Here is a 25,311-nt window from a genome sequence, read left to right as displayed (position 1 = left end):
GTTAGTAGAACTTCAGATGTGTCAGAGTCATGTGCCGTTTCATAATCGATAGCTTTGTCCCTTTTCAATGAGACAGAAAGATTCACTGCTTCTTGTAGAAGTTTTTCACCCCCGAAGTCATGCATTATTCAGCTCTCTTACCTGTATTTCTCTCTGTTCACAACTGTGGTTGTTGCAGCCCACAGACCTCTTTAAAACTCCTTGGCATCTCCTAAAGTCCCTTTTATTCAGTGTGTTTTGGGTCACATGGAATATGAAGTGCAGGTGCCAGCTAGCAGAATGTATCTCTGTGCCACCAGAATTCCACAGGGTAAGTCAAGGGAAAGTTAGCACGAAGAGAGTCTTTTCCAGCTGGGCATGTGATACAGGGGCGGGAGAGGGGAGAGTCTCCCTGAAGCAGGGCCCCCGTGTATCTCCCTCGCCTCGTGGCCTGCTGCCAACCCAGCATCTTGAAAACAGGCTAATGTGCACAGTACAGAGTGCGAGGGACTGGTGGCCTCTGTCTGGGTCCTGTGCCCGTGCGGCCGCCACCGCCCCTCTGCGTGTGTTGCTTCCATCCCCATGGAAACTCCCGTAGTTAAAATTCTGGAGTTGGTATTTATGTGGGCAGATACTGAAACAGAGAAAAGTCGAACCCAAACTGGATTCTCGTCCGGAGAGAACCCGGGGAGAAGGGAGAAGCAGAGTCATTGTCTTGCTAGATTTCTGCTCGCAGTACCTGTGCTGTGTGCAGCGGAAGGTCAGGCTCAAAACAGGCCAAGCTTTGTACATGGTTCCTGTCGCTTCCACCAGCCTTTGACTAGAGGGTTCCAGCAGGCACTGGAAGGACAATCACTTACGAGAGGGTCTCTCTCCCAGTTTGGTTGCAACCTTTGAATCCGTGCCTCGGAGCCAAGGCTCCAACCTTAAACAACGAAACTGTTGTCATTGTTACTAGCATTTATTTTGAGGGTATGTTTGGTATCAGTGAAAGAGTGTAACTCCAAATGCCAGCCTACAGCTGAGTAAATGGCTTTCTCAGCTCAAAAATGTTTACCCAGACCTTGTGATTGGGGTAGTTCCTATCCTTGCTTCCAGTGCTATAGTTGGAGAGCTAGCTAAACAAACCTCAGGAAGAAAGACAGCCCCGGTGCTGAGCGCCAGGGGCATCTGGTGGGCAGGGCTTCATCAGTGAAAGATTTGGTGGAAGACAAATGAAATACAAGGGGAGTTTGACTTAGTAACAGGATTAGTCTTTGTAATGTCACAGGTAGATGGAATCGAATGGTTCCCCTTTGTTAGGAAATATTCCTTGTCTCCGTTTTCTGTTGCCACCTAAAAGATTACTGCAAATTTAGCACCTTAAAACAACACGAGAATACTATCAAACAGTTTCTGTGGTCTAGACATCTGGGCACAGTTGAACGGGATCCCCAGCCCTAGCCTCACACAGCTGTAATCTGGATGTCCTCAGAGGCCATGATCTCTTTGGAGGCTCAGGCTCCTCTTCCAAGTTCGTTCCCGCTGCGGGCATAATTCAGTTCCTTGTGGTTGTGGGACTGACGTCTCCAGCTCCCAGAAGCCACTCTGTCCCTGGCCAGCTCACGTCTTGGCTGCTTGCTTTGTTCCTGGAAGCCAGCAAGAGAATCTCACCATTTTAAGGCTTTAACCTAATCTCCCTAAACTAACAGGACGGAAGTCCTTTCTTTGTCACAGCCCCACCCACGCATGGGGGAGGGTGGGGCTGCCAGGCTGGAATCTGGTACCTTCTTAGGATTCTGCCTTCCATACTCCTCAGCTGAACGCTTGGTCCAGATTTGTCCATTCGAGTCATATCCCTTTTCTCTTCCTTACGTTGACTTAATTGTGCCAGAAAAAAATCCATCCATTCATCTATTCATTTATTCATTCATTCTACATTTATTATCTCATACTATGCTATCAAACTTGGTAAAGTTGTTGTCAGGACCATCAACACAGTTTTCTCAGTTGAAAGAGGGAGAGAGAGAACTTACAAACACTCTTAATGATTTTCAAGCAATAATTTTAACTTACGTTCAATAACATGTTGCTGGAGACAACAATAAGAGTATAAACAGCTGGAAGAACACTTCTGCATTTCACCCCAGGAGAGGGATTCCGTTAAATGAAGTAGTAAAGTGGGAAAACAACAAGAGGGAAGGACTTGCAGGAAGGCCTGGGCCGACTGGCCTATATTGAGATTGATGTATCTTATTGAGTTTTACTCTCTGTCAGATGCTGTAGTAGCTGCTGGAATACCTCAGAAGACAGAAACACATATAAATGTGGGTCTTACCTTCAAGGAGCTCATAATAGTGTGGGACAAACAGATACTGTTATGAGTGAACATAAAATGGCATCTTCCTCATGAAATAGCTCTTCCTGCTCGGCCTGAGCGGAAGCCAGAATGTGAGAGAGGGCAGAGTTGAGGATCCCAGAGCGAGCATGGTGTTTGCCAAACAGAAAGACTGCCGTGGGCAAGGTGAAATAACGTAAGCCAACTTCAACAAGCGTTACTTAGCCGGAACGCTATGTGTGAGGCACTCGGGTTTCCCTTGAGGAACTTGCTGTTTAGCCGGGGAGACCTGGGTAAACCTGTGGCAAATGCTGTGGGAGAGAAATAACACTGGTTGGTGTGAAGAGGCACAGGAACGTAAAAGTCACGAGTGTCTTCAGGGCAGGGAGAAGTAAGCATATGACGTGGCTGGACGAAATTGTTCAGAGCGTGTTTAGGACTGGGGGAAATGAGGCACTGGGGATAGGACAGATCCACTGAAGACCCTAAGTGTATCCATGAAGACTGCAAATTTGTCCTGAGAAGCAGCAGAAACTGTTAGAGATGTTTAAGGAGGAAGGACAGTCATTTAGAGCATAAGTTCTCAAACTGCACTTCTTGGATTCAAATTCTGGCAACCTTTGTAAGGCGGGCTAGGTGGCCTATCCTCCCTAGAACTCTTGTCTGTAAGATGGGACTAATCCAAACACAGGAATAAATGAGATAATATGAAGGAAAAAAAAAAAAAAACGGGGGCACCTGGGTGGCTCAGTTGGTTAAGTGTCTGCCTTTGGCTCAGGTCATGACTCCAGGGTCCTAGGATCAAGCCCTGCGTCAGGATCCCAGGTCAGCAAGGAGCCTGCTTCTCCCTCTGCTGCTTTCCCTGCTTGTGCTCTCCACACCCCCACGCCCCCGTCAAATAAATAAATAAAATCTTAAAAAAAAAAAAAAAGAAGAAAAACAGTATAGTGTCTGGAATGTGGTATTCATATCACAATTCACACAGTAATTCCTTACTATATTAAGGATCACCACATTATGTATTATTTATTATTTTACTTATTGTATTTATATTTTATTATTATTATTACTATTTCTATCGTTAGTGACATCAGATCCATGGTTTAGGAGAATTACTCTAATGCTTCTCTTGAAGACGAGCTGAATGGGACAAGAGACGCAGTAGGACCCCACTGTTAAAGCCTGTGCTCCTCGACCGGGGTGAACACAGAATAGTATGAAGTACCTTCTCCGTACTCAAATATGCAGGAGAAGATTATTTTCTTTTAAGATAAACATTGGTACATTACAGAATGGACTAAAGCAAGAGGTTTTCAAAGACATTTCATACTTTTGATGGTGTGTGGCAAGGCTATGAGTTCACACCTTCCTTGTGCTTCTGGAACACATCCGTCTAGAATTGCACCGTTTAGTAAGTGGCCATTTGATTTTTAAATTTAAATTAATTCAAACTGAATTACATTGAAATCAATAAAATTTCAGAATTTACCGCTCCAGTTACACCAGCCACGTTTGAGCTGCTCAGTGGCCACACGCAGGCTCATGGCTGCTAGACTGGGCAGCAGTGATCTAGAACATTCCCCTTATTGCCGAAAGTGCCGCCGTGCAGCACTAGCCAGACTGTTACATGATTGACAGTGGCTTCTCTGAACCTATTTCAAAAACAGAGTGACAATAGGCTGGAATAAAAGAGTTAAATTTGAAAGAATAGAACTGGCAGGACTTGCTTTGGGGCCCATCCTCTGATGAAGGTTAGATAGCAGGAGGGGTTGAGAACCACTCCTAGGTTCTGGCACCTGCTAGGTCCTCAAATATTTGAATGAAGGAACAAATTAGATACACTGAACCGCGTCAATGGTGACGTGGGGAAGGAAGACAATGAGGCTGGCTTGGGTGAAATGCGATGCTAGTTTTGGAGACACAGAGTGTGTTCGAAGTGTCTGGGAGCGCAGTGCTGGTGGGCAGTGACTCTTAGGAGAGTCGACAGGGCAGGAACACATTGGGGGTTTAGGAACGGTGTCTGCCACACCTGCACCTCTCACTCTTGACTCACTCTGATTCAAAAGGGTTCCTTCCTAAAATGCTGCATTTATCCAGTACTATTCAATCAACCTTCACATTTCTTACATTAAAAACCCAGATAACCAACTCCCAAGGTTTTGGATTGGCTCGAAGTCACAAATGTTAGCTCACCAAGCTGATACCACTTCAAGCCAAAGCCAGGTGTCTAGCTCAAAGAGCCTGATCGTCAGAAGTGTCTCATTTTCACTAGGTTTCCTGAAGTCCTGAAAAGTCCTGATCTTGGGATTTCTAAGGCCCTCAGTGGAGACAGCCACTGAGAGAGGTGATAAGGGAGCCCATCAGAGTCGATGAGACCACCTAGGGAAGGTTGCACATGGCGATGAGAAGAGAGTCGGGAACAGCTGTCTGCACCAGCCCCGCACCACCAGCTCATTCCAGAGAGGCTTCCTTTGAGCTCAGTTGGAAGACTCCCAAAAAATACAGTGCGGTGCTAATGCAGACAGCTGAATGAATGAACCGAGGTTCTCCCAATTAGGGGAGGCTTCAGGGTCCAGTTCCCTAGGCCTAAGACAACTGTTTTCTGTAGGCAGAGAAGAAGGCAAAGGTTATCTAAAGCCTGGCCTGGAGCCCGTGTTAGCCACTTAGCTATCTTCCCCAAATTCCCATCAGGCAAGGACTTTCAGCAAATGCCTATTTTTTGAGTTGGGCTTTTTTTTTTTTTAATCCATTCTGCCCAATTTCTGATGCTGGGTGACCCAGAAACTCAGCATGATTTGGGAAAGTGACTTGGGCTTGGCATAGTCTGGACAGATGTGGTTAATACCTATGGACAGATGGTGTTCATCCGGTAAAATCAGGCACTTTATTGTGTTAATTAATCCAAGTGGGACCCCGGAAATACAATATTAGCTGAATTTCTTGTCTAGCAAGGCTGCTCAGTGCTTTCTGTTGGGCTAAATCGGGAAATCCTGTGTCCTGGCATAACCAAGGATGTTCTGGAAATCTCTTCCATAAGGAAAAAGCTTTTGATAAAAGCAAGAAAGGCAAAGTGCTAATAGAGCTAATTTAAAGATGGAGTCCCCGCCGCCTTGAGGAGGGCCAGCCAGCCTCTGCTGTGAGCCTGGCATCCCCAAACAGCTCCCCTAGCGCCTACGGGCCTTAGCTGTGAGGAGGCAGTAAAGTGATTCTCACTCTAAATTAGTTCAATTAGCACTTTTTTTTTTAAGACAGAAAATGCTTTTATTCAAAAAGTGGCTCTCTTCCTTTCAGCAACCTGTGTATTAAAGAGATTTCTGTGGGCTTTTGTTTTACCATTTACCAGCTGTTCTTGCTTGAAAAGTGCTGCTTGTCTCCTTCTGAGGGAGGTCACGCAGTCCAGGGGGCTAATTTCAGTGCCTTCCACACCCTCTTCCCCAGATGCCTTTAAAAAATGCTGTATGCATTTACCTGGGAATGGAATAAGGGGAAAATAATAACTTATTTTTCACTTAAAGCTCCAGGGCCTCTGTAATTGCCAGGAGACAATTTGTACCTAAGAACGAGGTCGAGTTCTGTAGTCAGGCGGACCTGAGTTCATACCTTGGTTCTACAACATACCGGCTGAATGACCTTTGGACTCAGTTTTTCATTGGTACACGGGAAGAACCATAGCTATCTCACGAGTTGTGCAAAATGAGTAACTTGAATTGATTGCTGTGGAGGGTGAGGTCCAGTGCCTGGAGCCTGGTAGGAAGAATGTCACCCAGCATTTGCCACGTACCGGGCACCATGGAGAGCACCCTGTATGGCCTCATTTTCCGGTTACGGTCACCCTGCGAGACCAGCATGACTCTCTTCACTCTCGGCTGAAGAAGCTGAGGCTTGGAGAGGTATCCCAACCCCCTAGCTGGCATTCAGTTGGTCCAGGATTCCAAACCCAGGTGGCTGCGTTTGAAACTCCATGCTCCTCACCACTCGGTACAAGGCTTTGTGACTGTTCTTCTTGTCAGTGCCCCAGTGATGCACCATGAAGTCCTTAACAAATGCTTTCAGTGATGGTTTTGGCATCTAGCCCCTTAGTGCAAATTTCCTCTAATCCACATTTTGCTCAGGAGTTTGTCTTTTCACAGAAGTAGATCCTCATCTCTCCCTTTTTATACATATTCGGTATGAACTTACTTTGTCGTTCTTTCCTTTCTCTTTATGAAGGCGGAAGAGACGGAATTTCAACAAGCAAGCGACAGAAATCCTGAATGAATATTTCTATTCCCATCTCAGCAACCCTTACCCCAGTGAGGAAGCCAAAGAGGAGTTAGCCAAGAAGTGTGGCATCACAGTGTCCCAGGTAAGGAGCCTCAAAAGGCTCAGCCTCTAGCCTGGTGGGCTTCGGTGGGCCCCATGGCAGGATCTCGGAGCCATTGCTTTATTGAGCTTTCATGCCTTGCAGGTTCCATTTGCTAAAGCCCTGACATGGCCAGGTAAGCACATGGTGTGTTTAAGTAGGAGAGTTTTCCAGGTAAGTACCTGGACAGACTTGAGAGGGACCAACAGAAGTGGGAGAAGTAGACTATGGTAGACAAACAGGGATAGGGTTCTTCCCATTGAGTGCTCTGTTCCTCAAAAAAATGGGTCAAGGTCCTTGCATGTCCTTGCAAAGCTATCCGCATTCTCACAGTTTTCTCAAACACAGTCCCTTCCTTAACCCGTCTTGTGCCCAACCCAGGAAAGAGTCAGTGAATGGAACTTTTCAATGAAAGGGACTCAAATGTCTTCTCCTGATGTGCTCACTCGGTAACTGATGGAGTGTGGGAATTTTAACGTGTCACTATGATTGCATTGGAATGGTTGCACAAAATGTCAGTGAGTGCCCCCTTTCCCCAGAGAGCAATAACCATAACAGGTGCTTGTTGACATGGAAAGGTACATGATAAAACATTTTTATGGGCCTGGAGTCTTCAACATTAGTGTGAAGTAGAGAAGTAGGCAATATTTATATGTATGTATATTTTGTCTACTCACAGGATCCATCCAAAACGTCTTATTTAATCTGAACCTCAAATACCATCCCTGGTCTGTAGTTGAGAATAGTACTGATGGTTCTGAAAGCTAGCAGAGAAAGTTCCTCTGAATTATGTCATAGGCAAGAGAACCATATGTACTGGCATTTCCACAAAAGGGGTGGGGGAATGGGGGAAAGAAGCCTACTCTAGTGAGAAACTTCGCTTAGCATTTTCCAAGCAAAATAGATGCTGGTTTGTATAAACTGAGCATTTGTACTTCCTTGAATTGAATCCTGGCTTCTGTTACTCCCTGCAGGGTGCTGATCCCATCAACCTGCACTTAGCTAAGCTGAATTAGGTGCAGTCAGGATGTAGACCAACACACAGAGTATGTGTAATGAAGAGATCGCCAGGGCCTCCCCAACAAGCTGTGCGGGAAACACCAACTCCTTTCAGCTCAGACCTTCCTTAGGTGTTTTGACTCAAGTGAAGGTTGTTCCAGTCTTAACTCTAGCAAAACAGAACATGAGTGGTCAAACTCGGGTCACCTGGTTTTGTCTAGGTCTCTAACCATTCTTGTCCAACTTTAGATCCCTTGTCCATGAGAAAAGACATTTGATGGTTTTTGATATTTCCTGCATGTTTGAGGGATGGCTCCAGGCACGAACCATATCACTAACTGACCATACGTGGAATCTTCTGCTTCTAAAGTAGAATTAAATCACTAGACTGTCTGAATTCTAATTCTGGGATTCGGGATTCTAAATCCCTGTTGAAGGTAGAATGAACCCTTCTGGAGCTGGTCTGTATTACATCTAGGTCAAAGATGGAATCCCAGCCTGTTCCAGCAGCTTTCACTTCCTTTGTTATGGAAACTCAAGGTACACATAATTTGCCCATTAAAATGAATATTTACATACTGTATCCCCTTTCCCTTTGTTTCACCCACCTTAGGGCCCCATCACATTACACCCTCCTAACAACGACGAAGCTGTTCCACTATTGCCAAACAGGTCCCCGTGAGAGACAGTGTGACATGGTTCAGTAACAAGAACGTCTGTCTAGGAGAATGTTTTTGTCAAGAGTCAACTGTGAGATTTTAGGGAACTTCCTCTTGTTGGGTCTTAGTTGTCCCATCTGCCAGTCATGGTTTGTTGTACCACATGATTTATTAAATCTCCCTTAAGTTCCCAAATCTAGGGGATCCTGATTTTGGACTTTTTTTTATTTTAGTCACGTTTGGGCTGTCTTTCTTTTTTGTTTTTTGGGTTTTGTTTTGTTTTGTTTTGTTGTCATTTTTTGGTTAATAATTACCCCTCCATCTTGGGGCACCTGGGTGGCTCAGTGAGTTAAGCATCCGATTCTTGGTTTTGGCTCAGGTCATGATCTCAGGGTTGTGAGATCGAGCCCCACATTGGGCTCCGTGCTTAGCAGGAGTCTGCGTGAAAGAGTCTCTCCCTTTGCCCCTCCCCCCCACTCATGCTCCCCACTCATGCTCTCTCTCTCTTGCTCTCTCTCTCTCTCAAAATAAATAAATATCTTTAAAAAAAAATTACCCCTCCATCTTGAAATTCTCCTACCTTGGTTTCCTTGATACCGTTCTCTGTGGAGTTTCCTTCCTTCTCTTGGGCCACTTTTGCTCGGTCTTCTTAGAGGATCTACTGTCTCTACCGATCCTAAAAATACCATTTTTTTCTTTAGTCCTCATCTCTTCAGGCCTATCCCATGGTCTTAACCATTTATTTTTTTTTTTAGTCACAGTTTCTTTTAAAATCTACTTACTGTTGATTTTTCCCATGATTCAAAACAAAAATGTGCTGACACACCAAAATCCATCTGTAGACCGTCCTCTCCTCTGATCCCTCAACAGCCCTTCGTCTATACTCATGCTGCTTGGAATGTGGTCTACAGAAAGCAGCATCAGCAACTCCTGGGAGCTGGCTCGACATGTAAATTCTTAGGTCTCACCCCAGAACTGAGTCAGACAGAATTAAGGGACGGTGGTGGGATCTGTTTTAACAAGCTCTCCATGTGCGCTCGACTTGGAAAAGTACTGTTCCGCACACTTTCTCTGAGTGATCTCTTCTATGCTTATCGCTGCGAGTATACCTTTATTTGAATATTCAGATGAGACTTCTGGAACACCAAACTCATGTGTCTTCCTTCCCACTGGACTCTGCCCAGACTCTTCAAACTTAACATGTTTGAAATGTGATCGAACTCTCCCCAGAGAACTGATTATTTTTTCTGTATTACCTGTCTCAGACTGTGTCTGTCCTCTATGTGTCCCCAGTGCCTCGCACATAGCAGACCCTCCGTGACTGTGAACAGCAAGGTAATTAATGAAAGCGCTGATTACGTCCATGGCTCAGGGCCTCCGATATCACCTCGTGGGCAGTGTAGGGAATGCCCGAGCCAACTAAACACCTTGCCCACCCATCTGTGCTTCTCGTTGTGAAGGGAATCACTCCCACAACACGCTCCTTCTCTTCTTCTCACATAGCTTAGTTAACTAGACCTCAGGCATTTCTTTTCTTCCTCAAAAGCCCTCCCAAACTACCTTCATCTTTCCCCCTTTCTTCCAACGCATCCAGTTACCTTAGAAATCTCGCCTCTTGGGGCGCCTGGCTGGCACAGCGGTTAAGCGTCTGCCTTCGGCTCAGGGCGTGATCCCGGCGTTATGGGATCGAGCCCCACATCAGGCTCCTCCGCTATGAGACTGCTTCTTCCTTTCCCACTTCCCCTTCTTGTGTTCCCTCTCTCGCTGGCTGTCTCTCTCTCTGTCGAATAAATAAAATCTTTAAAAAAAAAAAAAAAAAGAAATCTCGCCTCTTTTCCTCTCCCTCGTACAAATAGTGGAAGCTGTAACAAGGAAAGCATGAGTTTGGGGATGATATTAGATCTGCTGTGGTCCTAAAATGGCCCCAGAGTGCCCTTCCTCTCCTGTAGGCACCAGCATTTACATGAATAAAGCAATTTCTCATTGAATTTTTTTCCTTCTCGTTTACTAAGACTGCAATGGTACGGTTTGGTTTTGATAACAAAGGCTTGGCATTTCTCTCGTAGTGTAAGCCTCACAAGGCAGAGGAGGGCTTACCTTATAAGATTTTTAACTTTTGCTAATGCATTTAAAAGGTACCTCTAGTTTTGCAAAAATGTCCTTTATCTGCCATCATTGGGGTAAAGAGAAAGTACGTGTCAGCTATGGCACATGTTACCAACTTTCTCTTCCCTCACCAGATTCATAGTTTGTTTTGTAATTTTATTTTTATTTTTATTTTTTTAAAGATTTTATTTATTTATTCGACAGAGATAAAGACAGCCAGCGAAACAGGGAACACAAGCAGGGGGAGTGGGAGAGGAAGAAGCAGGCTCATAGTGGAGAAGCCTGATGTGGGGCTCGATCCCGGAACGCCGGGATCACGCCCTGAGCCGAAGGCAGACGCTTAACCGCTGTGCCACCCAGGCGCCCCTGTAATTTTATTTTTAAAAAGAACAACATTTTAGTTTGAAATCACATCTGGAATATGGGGTATACAATATTCCTCATAAGGCAGGGATGACAGGGGTAAAACTTGAATTTCACTGCGTCTCCACTTGTGTCTGGCAGGGGTCTTGGTATAAAGGGAAGGGGGACATAGAATCCAGCCAGGACAGCTGCTGTGAGCCACATGAAGGAAATAAATTAACAAATGAAAGCAAATTAGGTTTGTTTTGTGTATTGGCTTTAACATTTAAAGCCTGAAATTCAAAGGACTAATCGCTGGTATGCTTCAGTTTTTCCTCGTGTAGGTAACACCAAGCTTTGCACAAAATACTTGGTGAAATCTATCTGATCGAATTATCTTGATCCTAAGGTCCATAGTACCTGCAGCTAAGAACCTAGTCCATATGAGTGTTATTCAACTTCTAAAAATTTGAAATTAATCTTTCAGTGAAAGCACCTGTATGTTGATACAGATTTGTATGGATAATTACAAGTCTGTGCCTCTTGATTGCTCAAAGTCAGTGTTAGCGTCGATAAGTAACATTTCTCCCGAAATGCTGTTTAGCTTGGTGTCATGTTCTTAAGAGGTAAGCAAATGTAAAATGCTTGTCCTAAACTAAAATTGTCTGAGTCCAAATGAGTAACTCCTCCGTAGGACGTTTTGCTGCATTGTTTTTGCTAAACGGTGGTGTATTAAGCAGGGGAATCTCATTGTATGCAGTGGCCCCTCTCGGTGCCCTTCAGATCTTCTCACTGATGTTCTGAAATCAGAATAGGATCAGCCCATGCAGACTACCTCCAGCCCTCCCCTGATGCCTTCGTTTTCCTCTGAGATGTTTGCGCAGGACAGAATGTTAACTTTCTCCTCTTCTCTTAAACCGCTCTAGGTATCAAACTGGTTTGGAAATAAGCGAATCCGGTACAAGAAGAACATAGGTAAATTTCAAGAGGAAGCCAATATTTATGCTGCCAAAACGGCTGTCACTGCTACCAATGTGTCAGCCCATGGAAGCCAAGCTAACTCACCCTCGACTCCTAACTCAGCTGGTTAGTTTTTTCTTTGATTTGGGGGGATCATGCTCCATTTTTATACTTGCTTTTCCTACCTTGGGGTTTTCCTTCCATTCTTTAGGTTTCTGGTTGGTTGACTTATGTATTTGATTGTCCTTTTTGTTGTTGATGCCACTTTGGGTTTTTCCTTTCATTTCCAAAGACCAGCGTGTTTTACTGTTTATAAGATGGGCTTGTCTGGAGGTTTGCGCTCACATGTCTGTTTAAGTTGGACAGACCTAAATTGGTTGGTTTCGATGAGAAGACTTTCACATTCTCCTTTCAAAGATGACAATGAGCTAGATCTAATACTTGGACATAGTACCTTGAGGGCTCTGGCATTTAGTCTCGTTCATATAAAGTTTTTATCCTTGTCTGTTTTGCTGTTCCCATCACATAGTGTTCGGATGACCTACTAGCATACATTCTCTGCAGGAATAGTCCTCATTATAATGCTCTGGTCTGCAAAGCCACACCGGGATTACTGCTATATATTGTTTAGAGTTGTTTTTCTTTACCGTTGTATTTTGTTGGTTTCTTTACGTAAACGACAAAGAAAATTGCCAGTCATTAATTCAAATTATCCAGATTCCAGTTTCCCTGTCATAATATTAGTCATGTGCTATGCCCCTGGTTTTCTTTTAATGGATGTGCATTGTATCACTAACTTCAGAGTTTAGGCTAACATAATATATTTTGGGGTTTGCCTTGTACCGCCTGTTCGGAATTTCCACACATGAAAAAAAGCACATAATCAATAATACATAAAATATAACCTTAGTGTTTGTATGCTGTGGAAGGCATGTTGGTACTTTTTTGGTTTTTTTGTAAGGGAAACCCAGAAATACTTCCTTACTAAATCATCTTGGTCTCAGATTATGTGATATTTGCCCCCATCAGGAACCAGCTGCATTGACTTCGGTGCTGGGATGCACATCTAAGAAAATCGATGCCTCCCGCTTGAAGGGTCTCAAATTTAACTGTGTTTGACCATAAGATGGTTAAAAATCTAATTTCCAACATTTCTGGGCAGTGTCTTTGACCCCGAAGCTTGTTTGTTGACTAAAATAAATTCTCTTTCTACCTTATGGTGGACTGTTACTGGCTCCACATGCTAACATCTCTGAGCTTCTAGATGCCCTAATTTGTTAGAAGGTTCTCCAAATCACTGGGCTGTACCACCACAGCCTTCTTTTGTTTAAATGGAATCATGCATGAAGAGTGGCCTGGGCTTTTGTAAGTGTGGACATGGTAAGACAGGGTAGAATTCAATCTAGTTATATCTTTCCCAGCACACCAGGTCTGATAACTCTAAGGAGCTTATTTATTTTTGGTCCGTGTGTATTTCCTTCTCTTCCCCTCATGGCGTGATTGACAATGGATCAAAGCTAAGAGGTTCAGTAACCAGAGAGTTTCCTTCTTCCCCATCTGGTCAACTATTAAGCCTTTCAGACTCCGGCCGGCAACACTCATTGAATCGCACTGCTAGGCAGACATATTCACTGGTCTCTGGAAGAAGCACAGTCCTGTCAACATTAGCAGAAACACACTCACCACTCCTGCAAAGGTTATCATAATGCAAAACAGATATCAAAATGACTTTTTCCTGTCCCTGATATATCTGCATTGCAGATGGTTAAGCATGATTTATGACTCGTCCCTAGAAGGGCCCTGTGGACTCCCTTCATGACTAACGCCGTAACTTTTATTCTTTTCTAAAGCACTTAAAAAGAGAAAAGTAAGCATTTTAACCCCCCACTCTGTGTTTAAGAATTATGTTGGCTCTCTTGGAATGTCAGTCAATGATTACAGTTTTCTAAAGAATTTTTCTGCTAGCTTAAACTTAGATGACTATTCTAAGCACAAAGTAAATTATTATGGAAAATTTGAGCTAAGCCCTCCAGTTGTGCCCAAGTTGTTGGAAATAATATGCAGAGGAACCCTTTTGTAGTGCTTTTTTTTTTTTTTAACAGTAGAGACAGAAGAAAGTACTATTGTATATGTGCAGTAGCGTGGGATTTTCATTCATCAACGTTTTAATAGGAAAAGTTATACATGAGCTTTTCATATTTTTCTTTGCTCTTATCGCAACCCAAAACATTGCACAGATACAGTGAGAACTTTAAAGTGTTCAGACTTTTCACATAGGGTGCTTATGATGTTGGATACTAGCTCCTCGATAATTCCAAAGGATAAAGGATCATTGAAATAGATGCAAGTTTTAAATAAGAGGTTAATATGTGAAAATATATTTTGGCTGAGTTTGAAGTCTGGAGTATGGGAACCTGGGAATTTTTTATATACTTAATATTGAAGCAGGGTTTTTTTTGCCCCCCCCCCCCAGAAACTTTATTAAATATACATACTCATTTCTACTGCAAAGAGGATACTTGGCAAGTACATTTTCCCTCTAGAGGCTTTTGTGTGGACAAGCCGTGCATCGGTGTCTTTATTTGGGTTACTTCTGAATATTCCTGTTTGTTGATACATGCCTGATCTCCTATTTCCTTAAGCATAATTCATTAAAATCACTTTGGGCGAGGACCCGTGGAGGTTGAGCCAGCATGTAGAGAGATACTTGGCATGCTTCGCATCTGACACCAGCGGAGTCAGGCAGAATGGCTGGAACGAAGAGGAAGAATAGAAGGAAGACAAGAAAATTAAGTTTTCAAGAAAAAAAAAAGGCAAAAATGGGGACCCTTTGAAGCAATAGTTACAACCTTGGGTCCATACTTCTGCAGTCACCTAGAGGGACACGTTCTCATTTCTGTTTTTGATGAGATTAGAAAAGCAAGAATAAGATCTCAGAAAAATGGGGCCCCTTTTGAAGGTCGGGTTATCTTCTGGAGAACATGTTAGCATCCAAGAAGGAAGAAATTGGCCTGTGCCTCGCAGATGTTTGCCGTGGCCCAGCATCAGCGTTGATATTTGATTGATTCTGTGATTAGCGAAGCAATCCCAGGCTTATTGAGGCTCAGGACACCCTCCCCCGATGTGAATCTTGTTTTGCTGGCTCTGTGTGTGTGTGTCAAGGACGTGGGCAGGCTCGGCCGTGGAAGTTCTTGGTCTGGCACCATTTAGTTCTTGGTCTGACAAGCAAGCCCTTGTCCATGTTTGTTACACCCCTAATAGAAGGTTTGGTGTTTTTCTGGATTGAGGGAAGATGATCGTATTAAAACCCCTCGATTCTGGCTTCCTAGGAGAAGTGTATGTATATAATACGCACAGTGAGAGAGGAGGTAACAGATCCAGGGAGGTTGGCTGACACTTAGTAAATCCATAGGAACTCTTAGAATTTTTTTTTTCAAACCAAGTGAAAGAATGTATCCCATTGATGTTTTCTGCTGTGTTCTTTCTTCCCTTAATTTCTGAGTAGAAAACGAAAACACAGCCTGCCGGAGTTGCAACTCTAGAACCTTGCCACGTTCACCTTCTCAAGGGGTTTCCCATCAAACCAGACAGCCTTTCTCTCTTGTGTCCTGTCCCGGGTAGGAAGTAACAATGGTTTTTGGAGTTTGGAAGGGGAATAATCATGGACACTAGAGAAGCAAGCCTGGGGCATAACAAAGTGGTGTCTAGCAAAGAGGCTCCATCTTTTGAGCTTCAAATGATGTCGAGTCCAGTCTGATCGGCTGCCATCTAATCTCTCAGGAGCCTTGATTTCAAAACTGCAGAATGAGGGCAATACTTGTCATACATCTGCTTCATAAAAGTGCTATGAGGAATAACAAGCCAGTACTTTTCAACACCTCAAGCTCCTCAGTAAGAAAAAGGAAAGCCTCTCTTATTCTGCGTCATTGGTTCTCAGCAGGGTGAACTTGTACCTCAGGGGACCTTCGGTAGTGTTTGCAGACGTTTGGTCGTCAGGGTTTTGGGAGGCAGGTACCACTGGCCTAGAGGCCAGGGATGTGGCTGACCATCATCCAACAGTACATAGAACATTCCTCCACCACGAGCCTTTTTCCAGCCCCAAATGTCAGTAATGCCAATGTCCAGAAACCTTGCTCTAAGTTTAGATTTTATCATTAATATTCTGGGTTTTTTGGGATGATAAAGTGAATTGTTGTTTTTTTTTTTTTTTTTTCCCGGAACAAATTGAAGTCTCCTAAAGACTCTTTAGAGTAGAAATGCAGCCTTCAGGAAATGGTCATGCGAAAATGGATGTTAACACGTCTCCACATCGTCCTATTTGCCTGAGCCAGTGCATTAGAATCCATAGGTGATCCATTATTTCCTGTCTGCCTAGTGGAATGCAGATTTAGCTCCGTACGTGCCCAGATGTCTGGGTGACAGCTTCAGCGGGCCACGTGCCTCCCCTCCCACTCCAAACTCAGAACCTTTTCACTGGCGAGCACATCTTAAAATGTGCTTCTGATAATTGCTGATGACTTTCCAGCCACCTGCCACTGAGGGTCTTGCCGGACCTTCTCCGCAAGCCGAGTCATTCCACGTGAGTTCTTTAAGACTTCCAGGCAACTCCAAGACAGCCTGTTCGATCTTTGTCAAGGAAGTCCGTCCTTCTCAGGAAGTTGTCCATTCTGTGATAAGTTTTTTGCTCCCCTCCAGTGCCCACTGAAGAACATGTCTTCTCCTCATTTCGAGTTTTGTGTGGGCTTTTGTCTGCATTCTTGTGGCGTTAGTGGCCCCGGCCTCTTCTCAGAGCCATCCCTGCCTCTAGATACTTACCAGAGCGTCAGAAGCCGTGGTCGTGTAGTACATGGCTGTGCAGAGACAACAAAATGCCAGAACTGCAGAGGCAAGAGCCCAGGGACGATTCCTGCAATTAGTCTGATTCAAATGCATTTGTACATGGAGGCCATTGATATGCGCATATTTATCTCTATGTTCAGTAGGCAGCAGACATATTTACAATTTAGCTGTGCACGTATATTTTTTGAATCATCTGTGTCAATTGCAGTGTGTACCTGGTAAGTGGCACATCCCACACCTTCACAGGTCCGTGGACGCCATGTTGCTTGGCACCAGCGCAGCCTTTGGGGTTTCTCCCGTTTCTCAGTCTGTGTGCTCATTTCCAATAAGCCATCGGCCGGGCATGAGGAGTGTGGGTTTATTACATGGTATTTGACTGGGGGAGAAAGAAAGTATCTGGGCATCAAACTGAACACTCTCAGGGGGCAAAACATTCTGATATCATATAAACAGTTATAATTTGGGGTCCTGGAGCTGACCGTTCCTGGTTCTGATGCCATCTAAATGTGAGCGTGTGTCGTAACAGTGATGATGGAATGGCTCTTACTATTTCGGTTCTAGCTCTAATTAAAAGAAAGGTTTGAGAAGGATGTAGGTAGGACATGCAGCCCGGGGAATTATGTCTCTCAACATGGGAATCTGTGATCTGTGCCACACTCTGCTTCAGCCACACGTTGGGGAGAGTGGCACCACATTCCTGGAAGAAACTTCCAGGAATAGCTGCCCTGCCTGGTCAGACCTTGTGCCTCTTTTGCTCAAGACCCCCATTTTCTACTTCCGTGCAGATAAGCTAAATGGAGAAATGTGTACCCAACGAGATAGGACATATTGTGGAGCTATGGAGACGTCGTAGTCCTCCGGATGGTGTTCGATTCTCCCTCCACCCCCCAAAGAAAGTGTTCCGTTCTTCCCATGACAGGAGAGAGTGGAGGATCAGCTTACATAGCAGTAGATCTAGCTAGTTCTTGCATGTGGCTGGACATCCCCAAAACAAAGAAAAACAGAGAAGTTTCCTACCTTGAGGGTCTCCCCAAGTGAACCAACTGGTTCTTCAAGATGGCTCCCTCCTTGCAAGTATGAGGCTCCTATGAGCAGTTCAGCATGGAGCAGAGTGGCAGAGCGCAGAATTCATTGCTAGTTAAGTGATTCTTGTACGGCACAGGAAAAGTGATTCTTGTACGGCACAGGAAAAGCCTTCTCTTGAGCTCCAGGATACAGCCCTCTAGGAGAGCGCAAATCCCTATCTTAGGAGATAAGAAAGTGTCAGAGCTGGGGCATCATTGCTGGGCGATCCCACACGGATGATGGCTGTCAAAATGTGAGGACAAGAGCCCAATTTGAGCAAGACAGAGTTGGAGATAGAGTGGAACTGACCTGGGTCCCTAAGGTCTCTCCTTTTCTAGGCTAACGTCATGTTTTAACCAAACCTTGCACGTTGAGCTTTCTTTCCTAATGCGCTAAGCTGCACGATGACTTCAGAATAAGAAGCTTCTCCACGCCCCTGTGTTGAGGCTGAGGGTGGGCTGGGTTTACCGCAGTGCAGCCCGGGTGCTGCCTGAAGACTAACTATGCTGGAGAAGGCTTCTTCTCTGGGAGGTGAAAGCAGATGGTTGACTGCTCTTCTTGAGGCCCCCACTTTTATTATTATCATAAGTGTTATCATTAGCATTTCATATTTCATGCATGCTTCGGAATTCCCGGCCCAATATTCTGTTTCACGTTCCTCTACAATAGCAGGTGGCAATGGAAGAAGTCACCATTCTCACATCTTCTTGCAGTCCTTGAGGCTCTCTTGGGCTGCTTGCCACCCAGCAAGGAGCTTCACCTTCTTTCTAGAGATCAGGAATGTCGGTGGACTCCCATCCCAGGGCCAGCCCTAATGTGTGGCACTGCCTTCGTGCACTCCCCACGCTCCCTCACCAGGGCTGCTTCCCATGTGATGGCAGATGGGTTGGCAATAGCATATTTGGAAACCAGCCAAATAGCTCGTGTGCTCCATCATGGTGGGGGAAGTACCATTGACCAGCCCATATTCTTTAGTTTGTGGTCCCCTGGCAACCCCTAGAATTTTACAGGCATGAAAGAGAGGTCCTGGAGACCATTTCCAATTCAAATAGACTGAGTTGAGAAGATTACATGCAAATAAATATTCCCTTTCCCAGCTTGAGGTTGTTAAGGGGACACAGTCCTATTGGCAACTTGCAGGAAGATGTGGCTTCCCATAACATGAACGATGCACACGCTTTATTGCTTGCTCTGTTCTTCATGCTACTAACCAGACTCTGTTGATGTTATTTTCATTTTAGTGTTGATTGGGGGGTCGCCTTGCATGTCCTTCTCCCTCTTGGCTGTTAGTGGCAGGGGTTGAGCCTTTTCCTTTCTGTGATTCAGGTGCCTCACTCTTTCCTTTCCAGGTTCTTCCAGTTCTTTTAACATGTCAAACTCTGGAGATTTGTTCATGGGCGTGCAGTCACTCAATGGGGACTCTTACCAAGGGGCCCAGGTTGGAGCCAACGTGCAGTCACAGGTAGGGACCCAGCCAATGTGCCACCAGGTGAATGCATTGGAGTCCAAGAGCCCTCGGTCGTATTGGCACTTACGAGTTCTGTCCAGAGAGAGAGGAAGAGAGAGCGAGGGAGAGGGTGAGAGAGGGGGAGAGAGAGAGAGAGAGAGGAGGAGGAGAGAGAAAGGGGGAGAGAGAGAGGGAAATGTAGAAACAAAATCTTGCCAACGACAAAACCAAACCAAAACAGAGATAACCATGGTCTTGGGGAACCTCGTCCCCACTTTGTGAATGCATTTGGCTCTGGCTTGTCAGCCACACTGGGAAAGCAGGAGAGGAGCAAGCACAGGCGAGGGGACCAAGGCCCATCAGGCACGTGGAACCAGCATATTCTTCCTTCGCTGAAGGGAAAGGAGAGGAGTTCAGTCCCTTGTCTCACGTTGCGGGTCTCCCTCTTGTTTGTGGGTTTCCCACACTCCATATTTGCCAAATAAGGAGGTAATTGATAGGTAGGCAAATACCTTTGTATCTCCTGTTTCCGTTTCAAGCTTTAAAAACACCAGGCCACGTTGACTAAACTCATCTTCTCAATCATCCTTGAGGTCAAGGGACTTGGGTTTCTGGTCATGAGTCAGAGCCCATGTTGGGAAGCAAAACTCAGGTTGTGTGGTGTAAACCCTCGGGGCCCATTAGCGAACAGCCTGCCTTTACCACGTCTCAGGGAGCCATCCCACTGTCTCAGCACAGAGCCTGCCGTGAGAGGGTGAAGTCGAGTGCTCTGGGTCAGAATGGCTAGGGAAGTTCTGAGCCCCGTTAGCCCGCTCTCCCACCCCGCATACGGAACAGGAAGCACCTCACGCCTGGAGGAGACCACTGGCCAGTGACACAGGAAACACCTAGGGACAGGGATGAGGAGCCGTGGTCAGACCGGTCGAGCGACCCTACAGCTGGCCGTCATCTGAGCCCTGGAAAGGACAGGGTTAGTCACGTTCCGCTCTCTCTGTGAGGCGGCTGCGCAGGCCCCCTCCAGACGGAGTTGGACTTCTGCATGCTCCCAGTGGAGGAGCAGCCACGGAGGGGGATCTTCACTCTGTCCCCCCTCACCGCTCCCCGTCACCCAGTCCCCGCCGTCTCCTGCAGCGCTGGGGGTTAGTTTCAGTGGTGGGAATCCCAGCTCTCGTTGACCGTGTTACCGTCTTGCTGACTGAGCTCAGAAAGGAAACCCGATGTGGCAGAGAGAGAGGCCGGCCTCCTCCTGGCGGACCCTCCCGGGAAGGCTGCCTCGGCCAGGACTGTGTGAATGTGGCCCGCCTGCATGGTAGCCTGCGTGATGATGCTCTGCCCGCCTTCCCCTGCCTCTCCCTGACTAATCTCCTCTCTGTTGTTGTTCATCTGTTTAGGTGGATACCCTTCGCCATGTTATCAGCCAGACAGGAGGATACAGTGACGGACTCGCAGCCAGTCAGATGTACAGTCCGCAGGGCATCAGTGTAAGAAAACAAGGCTCCCCCACCCTTTGTTTTTATTCTATCATAACCAATTATTTCAAAGCCATAGGGCTCGGAATGCCACTTAGTAGGACTTCTCTTAGCTTTACGGTCACCTAGTTTCTCGTTTCCGTATCGGCCACGCCATCGGCAGCGTTCTCCCCGCACAAAAAGTGGCGACCGGGCAGGCTTCACGCAGGCAGCTGGCGTCGAGGGCTGTCACACCCAATCAGTGTCCGCATAGCACCTGCGGCCACTCGCGTCCAGCGGAGAGGAGCCGCTAAACAGGTGACACCTAGCACAGCAGTGGTAGGAAATGTCGCCACAAGCTGGGGCCTGGGGACCCTGGGCAGGAAAACCAGTAGCCAAAATCCACTGCATCCAGGTCTGTGGTCTGAAAAAGCACCTTTCTCCCATCTGTCTGAGGACGAAAACAAGGAAGAAATGAACACAGAGGCTGGGGATGTGGAAGGGCTGGGGGGGGGGGGCGCACGGACCATCCTCTCCTCGTTCTTGGGCGCGCTGGCGGCTTCTGACTAGCATGAAAATTCATAGCGACAAGCTGTGTCGCACAGAGTGAAATCGATCAGACAGACACAAGGAGAACCGAATGTAGATTTGGGACAGCAATCCAACTTGATTTCTCAGATCAATCGTCCGCTATCTCAGCAGCGGTGACAGCAAACGAGGGCAAGAGGCAGCCTGGAAAAGGAGGCTGTTTTTTAGATCAGGGGTCATTTCCTGGGCTTTTAGAGGTCGCAGGAGGCTCCAGTAGAACCATCGGCTCAGAACTATCGAAGAAAACTATGGTTGATGGACGGTGAAGATTTTTGTTGTTGTTGTTGTTGTTTGTTTCTGGTGTTATGATTCAAATGAATTGGGGATGGGAAGAAGGAAAGGTAGGCATGATGTGTTAATGTCCTCCTAGTCTATGCTAACTGACGTATAGTGTCTGCAGCGGGGGAGGCGAGGGCTCCTTCGACCCTGCATTGGTCAAATCAGACATGACTAAGGCAAGACCGGAAGGAATCAACAAGAATACCAACAGGTTCATCACAAGGAATGGTTGGAAGAATCAGGAATTCTTAGCCCATAAAAGAGAAAATGTGGGTGGTATATTTAATAGTTTTAGACATATTATTTGTGAGAAAGATTGGCTTCGTCATGAGTGATCTAAACGGGGCAAGGACAGGAGCACTAACTAGAAGATTCAGAGAAACATGCCTCCCTTCGACCTTTGATGGGCCTTTCTCCCAGTCAGAGCTGTCCAGAGAAGGGATTGGCTGCCTCTGGAAGTCAAGAATTTCCCGTCATTAGAGCGTTCAAACATGGCGTAGCTCTCTCAAACATGGCGTACTAGCTACTCGGTCAGGATGTCGGAGAAGAGAGTCAAGTACCAGGTCATAAGTGTCTTGGTGACTTTTTAAGGCCCCGGCCAATTAGGAGCGCCTTATTTTCTACCTTCTTTAGGCAGAATCCCCTCTGAATTTGTGTGCTATTTATCAAATCCCTCTCTGGCAGGAGACGGAGGAGGTCAGAGCTGACCCTGTTGACTGTACTCTGTGCAATCATGTCACTTTTCCAGAAAGGATTTCCAGAGCAGAGGCATTCTTCTCTTCTTGTGCTTATGCTAATTATAATTATCATGTTAATGGCTAACTTGCTGGAAACCTGCTTAGAAAAACACAAGATACTGTGGTGGAGAAGTATGTTCTCAAAAACGGACCCGGACGAATGAGGTTGCTCTGTGCTTGTCTGTGTGTGTTTGGGTGGGGGGGGGGGGTGTCAAGCACATATGCATTTATGAGTTTTTGAATCTTTTTGAGATACATCTTCTATCTCAAGAGATTTTTCCAGAAGAAGCTTTGCTCTGTATGAGTGGAAAACAGGAACATGAGGAAAGTACCAGAGTGAGGGGATGAGAACATTAGCTGCAGAAGGTCTATGCGAGTGGGTGCTGTGACATCCTTCTTCCTAACTGGGTAGTGCAGAAGATGGTGGACTCAGACTCTGGGGGGGTCAACACTGACCGCTCTGATGCTATCGGGTGGACTGGGAACCATTTCTGAAAGAGTGTAACCAGACATGTGCAGACAGTTATGTCTGTTTACATAAGCTTACCACAGAAACTGGGCTTGAAAATGCCACTCGAAAGAGTCTCTCATTGTGTGTTCATTTTTTTCTTCCCTGGGAACTGTGTTTATTTTATTTCTGGGTCTTTAATGAGCAGGGTAAATGATTCAAAGGCTGATCGTGGTGTGATATGTTCCTTGAGTGTCCATTTTAAATTTTTAAATTGTGCCACCTGCAGGAGACGAAGCTTGTTAGAGCGAGCTGTGTTTTTAGACAGTGGTGTTCGACGCGGACTCGTGTGCATGTGTGGAGTGGGGCTGTGGCTGCCAGAAGAAGAAAGAGAGAGGGAAGGAGGGAGACGAGAAGAGACAAGGGCAGGAATGAAAAGTTTGAGCCAAGAAATAAAAATAAACAGTTCCTAAACCCAAGGCAGCAATGGAATTCCCAGCTGGACTCTGGATTGTGTTTCACTTGGTGGAGGACATTTTCTGGGCAGCCTTTATCTGCTCCCCTGGCTGAGTTTTCATAGCACCCATATCTTATCCAACCAGTGTCTATTTTAAATCCCAGAAAGTTCAGACCACTTACTTGCCTTTCACTGAGCCCACGTGGTGAAGGCATGGAAGGTCAGGAAGGGCTGGGAGACTCTGGTCCGGGTCACTCTCGTGTGTCCCTGGGCAGGCATCGTACCTCTCTTCCATAAAACGGGGCCAGTAATTCCCACCCTCAGAACCTCAAGGGCTGCTCTTAGGGAAAATGAGAAAATAAGTAGGCAAGAGATTGGCAAAGCGGAAGTGGTTCCAGTATGAAATATACAGTATGAAATGTTATGAGCGGTAACTTTCTAATTCGACCTTTTTTCTCCTCTGTGTGAGCGGGTTTCACAGTCGGCAGTTCCTAGTGAGCATTGGTTAGGACACGGTTGTCACTTTTTTCTCTTCTGATGGAAAGATATGCTTTCGACAAGAGTGTAGAGTTGTGCAAGTCTTAAACACCCCCTTCCTTAACGACGGCGAGTGTTACATTACACATCCGTAAGTCCTTTGTGCTCTCAGATGACAATGGGCAGTACTTACCAGGCTAGAGTGGCTCTGAGTAATGGCGGCGGGGGGGGGGGGGTGGTTATTCCACTTCTCTGTCAATCAGACGGACCTAGATCACTCAGCTCTCGTGTTCTTTCTCCTCTTTCCTTTCTCACTGCCACTGTCCTCCTTCTGGAATAGTTCCTCGGCTTGGCCATTGTGATCATTTTCTCATTACTGTTACTGACCAGTGTCTCCTTTCTCCTGCACACACCCTCTGAATTCAGGCATTCCTTGCCCAGAAGTCACCAGAATCTGTCTGTTGCCTGTCTAAGCAAGCTCAAACCCCAAGTTTGATGCTCAGAGTCTCCCACACCCTGGTCCTGATCTACCTGCCCTTCCACCTCACCCTCCTGACATCCAGGTAAATTTTGGGTGCCAGGCAACACGGTCAGTTCATCCTTACCTGGTTGCGCACATCCCCCTTATGGTTGCACCTGGCTGCCATGTACGTAAATGTCCTTCATTCCTGTGCCACCTTCCCCATGCCTCCCCACTCTCAAAATCATATTTTTGCTCCCACAGCCAGTTCCTCCTGGCTGCCCGGATTATCCTCCCATACCCTTCTTCCCTGCTTCTCTCTGCTTTGTCACGCATACACTTCCCTTGCATTACAGATACATGGACAGACTTAATTGGTCTTCATGTCTTCCACACCCGTATATTTCCTAAATATTTCCTAAATGCCTGTATTAGTTGCTCAGAACATGTTGACTGATGAAAAAATCAGGTAGGAGAAGACAAGTCGCCACTGAATTTAGAAAGTGTATTTATTTAGTAACCAATAGCCACATCTTATATAACAGTAAAGTATCTGGAAATGATTTTTATTTTAAATGCTTTACGAACGCACAAATACATCGTGTTTCTAATCCAAAAAGTTTAAGTCTTTCTTTTTATAAAAGATTTTATGTATTTATTTATGACAGAGAGAGAGAGTGGTGGGGCGGGGGGGAGAGGCAGAGGAGGAAGGAGAGAGAGAGAAAATCCCAAACAGACCCTACTGAGCATGGAGTCCAACACGGGGCTTGATCCCTTGACCCCAAGATCATGACCTGAGCCCAAACCAAGAGTTGGACACTCAACTGACTGAGTCACCCAGGTGTCCCAAGTCTTCCTTTTTATAAAAAGTTAATAAGCTTTTTGGCTGGTGCAGATTCTCCGAGAATCCGATTCAAATCAGCATTAGATACATGAAGTTATATAGTGCTAATATTGCCGAGAGGATGATCCCTTTGAATTCTGCGGAACTCCTCCTGTCCTGAAAGAATCCCTGTGTCCACACCTGTTTGTGGGATACCATCCATGTAGCCGTATAACATTGTCTCCACCAGATGTGGGACTGGAACCTCCATGGACAAGCTTATGGGAGGTAGAGGGAACTAGAAATTGGGAAACTTAATTCCTTCCCGTGCCTTTTCTTTTGATAAATGGCATCACCTCTGTATTTTTGCGTCATCTATAAAATTTACCAGAGAAGCAAGCTCTAAGTTCCCTTTCAGCTGGATAGTTCTAGAGTGGAGATCTAGAGATCGCAATCTAGATCTAGAAATCTACAAGTACCATCTTTGATTCTCACCGTCAGCTCCAGGGACGTCAGACTCAATCGTAGACTGTGCTCCC

General features: G+C 45.8%; 1 protein-coding gene across 3 annotated transcripts in view; it reads left to right on the top strand.

Moving 5' to 3' along the window:
- PBX1 (PBX homeobox 1) overlaps positions 1-25,311 on the top strand; it is a 281,408-nt gene that overhangs the window by 231,670 nt on the left and 24,427 nt on the right. The window contains exons 5-8 of one of the 3 annotated variants that reach the window (XM_044390687.3): positions 6,506-6,641; positions 11,671-11,719; positions 18,958-19,070; positions 20,447-20,536. In XM_044390687.3, the coding sequence (XP_044246622.1) occupies positions 6,506-6,641; positions 11,671-11,719; positions 18,958-19,070; positions 20,447-20,536 (388 nt within the window). Of the gene's footprint in view, positions 1-6,505; positions 6,642-11,670; positions 11,831-18,957; positions 19,071-20,446; positions 20,537-25,311 lie in introns of those variants that run through there. The other 2 variants (XM_026517255.4, XM_057315552.1) reach the window with 2 other exon arrangements.

Source organism: Ursus arctos, unplaced genomic scaffold (assembly GCF_023065955.2).
Source record: "Ursus arctos isolate Adak ecotype North America unplaced genomic scaffold, UrsArc2.0 scaffold_2, whole genome shotgun sequence".
NCBI lineage: Eukaryota > Metazoa > Chordata > Mammalia > Carnivora > Ursidae > Ursus > Ursus arctos.
This window is presented reverse-complemented; position numbering and strand designations above follow the sequence as displayed.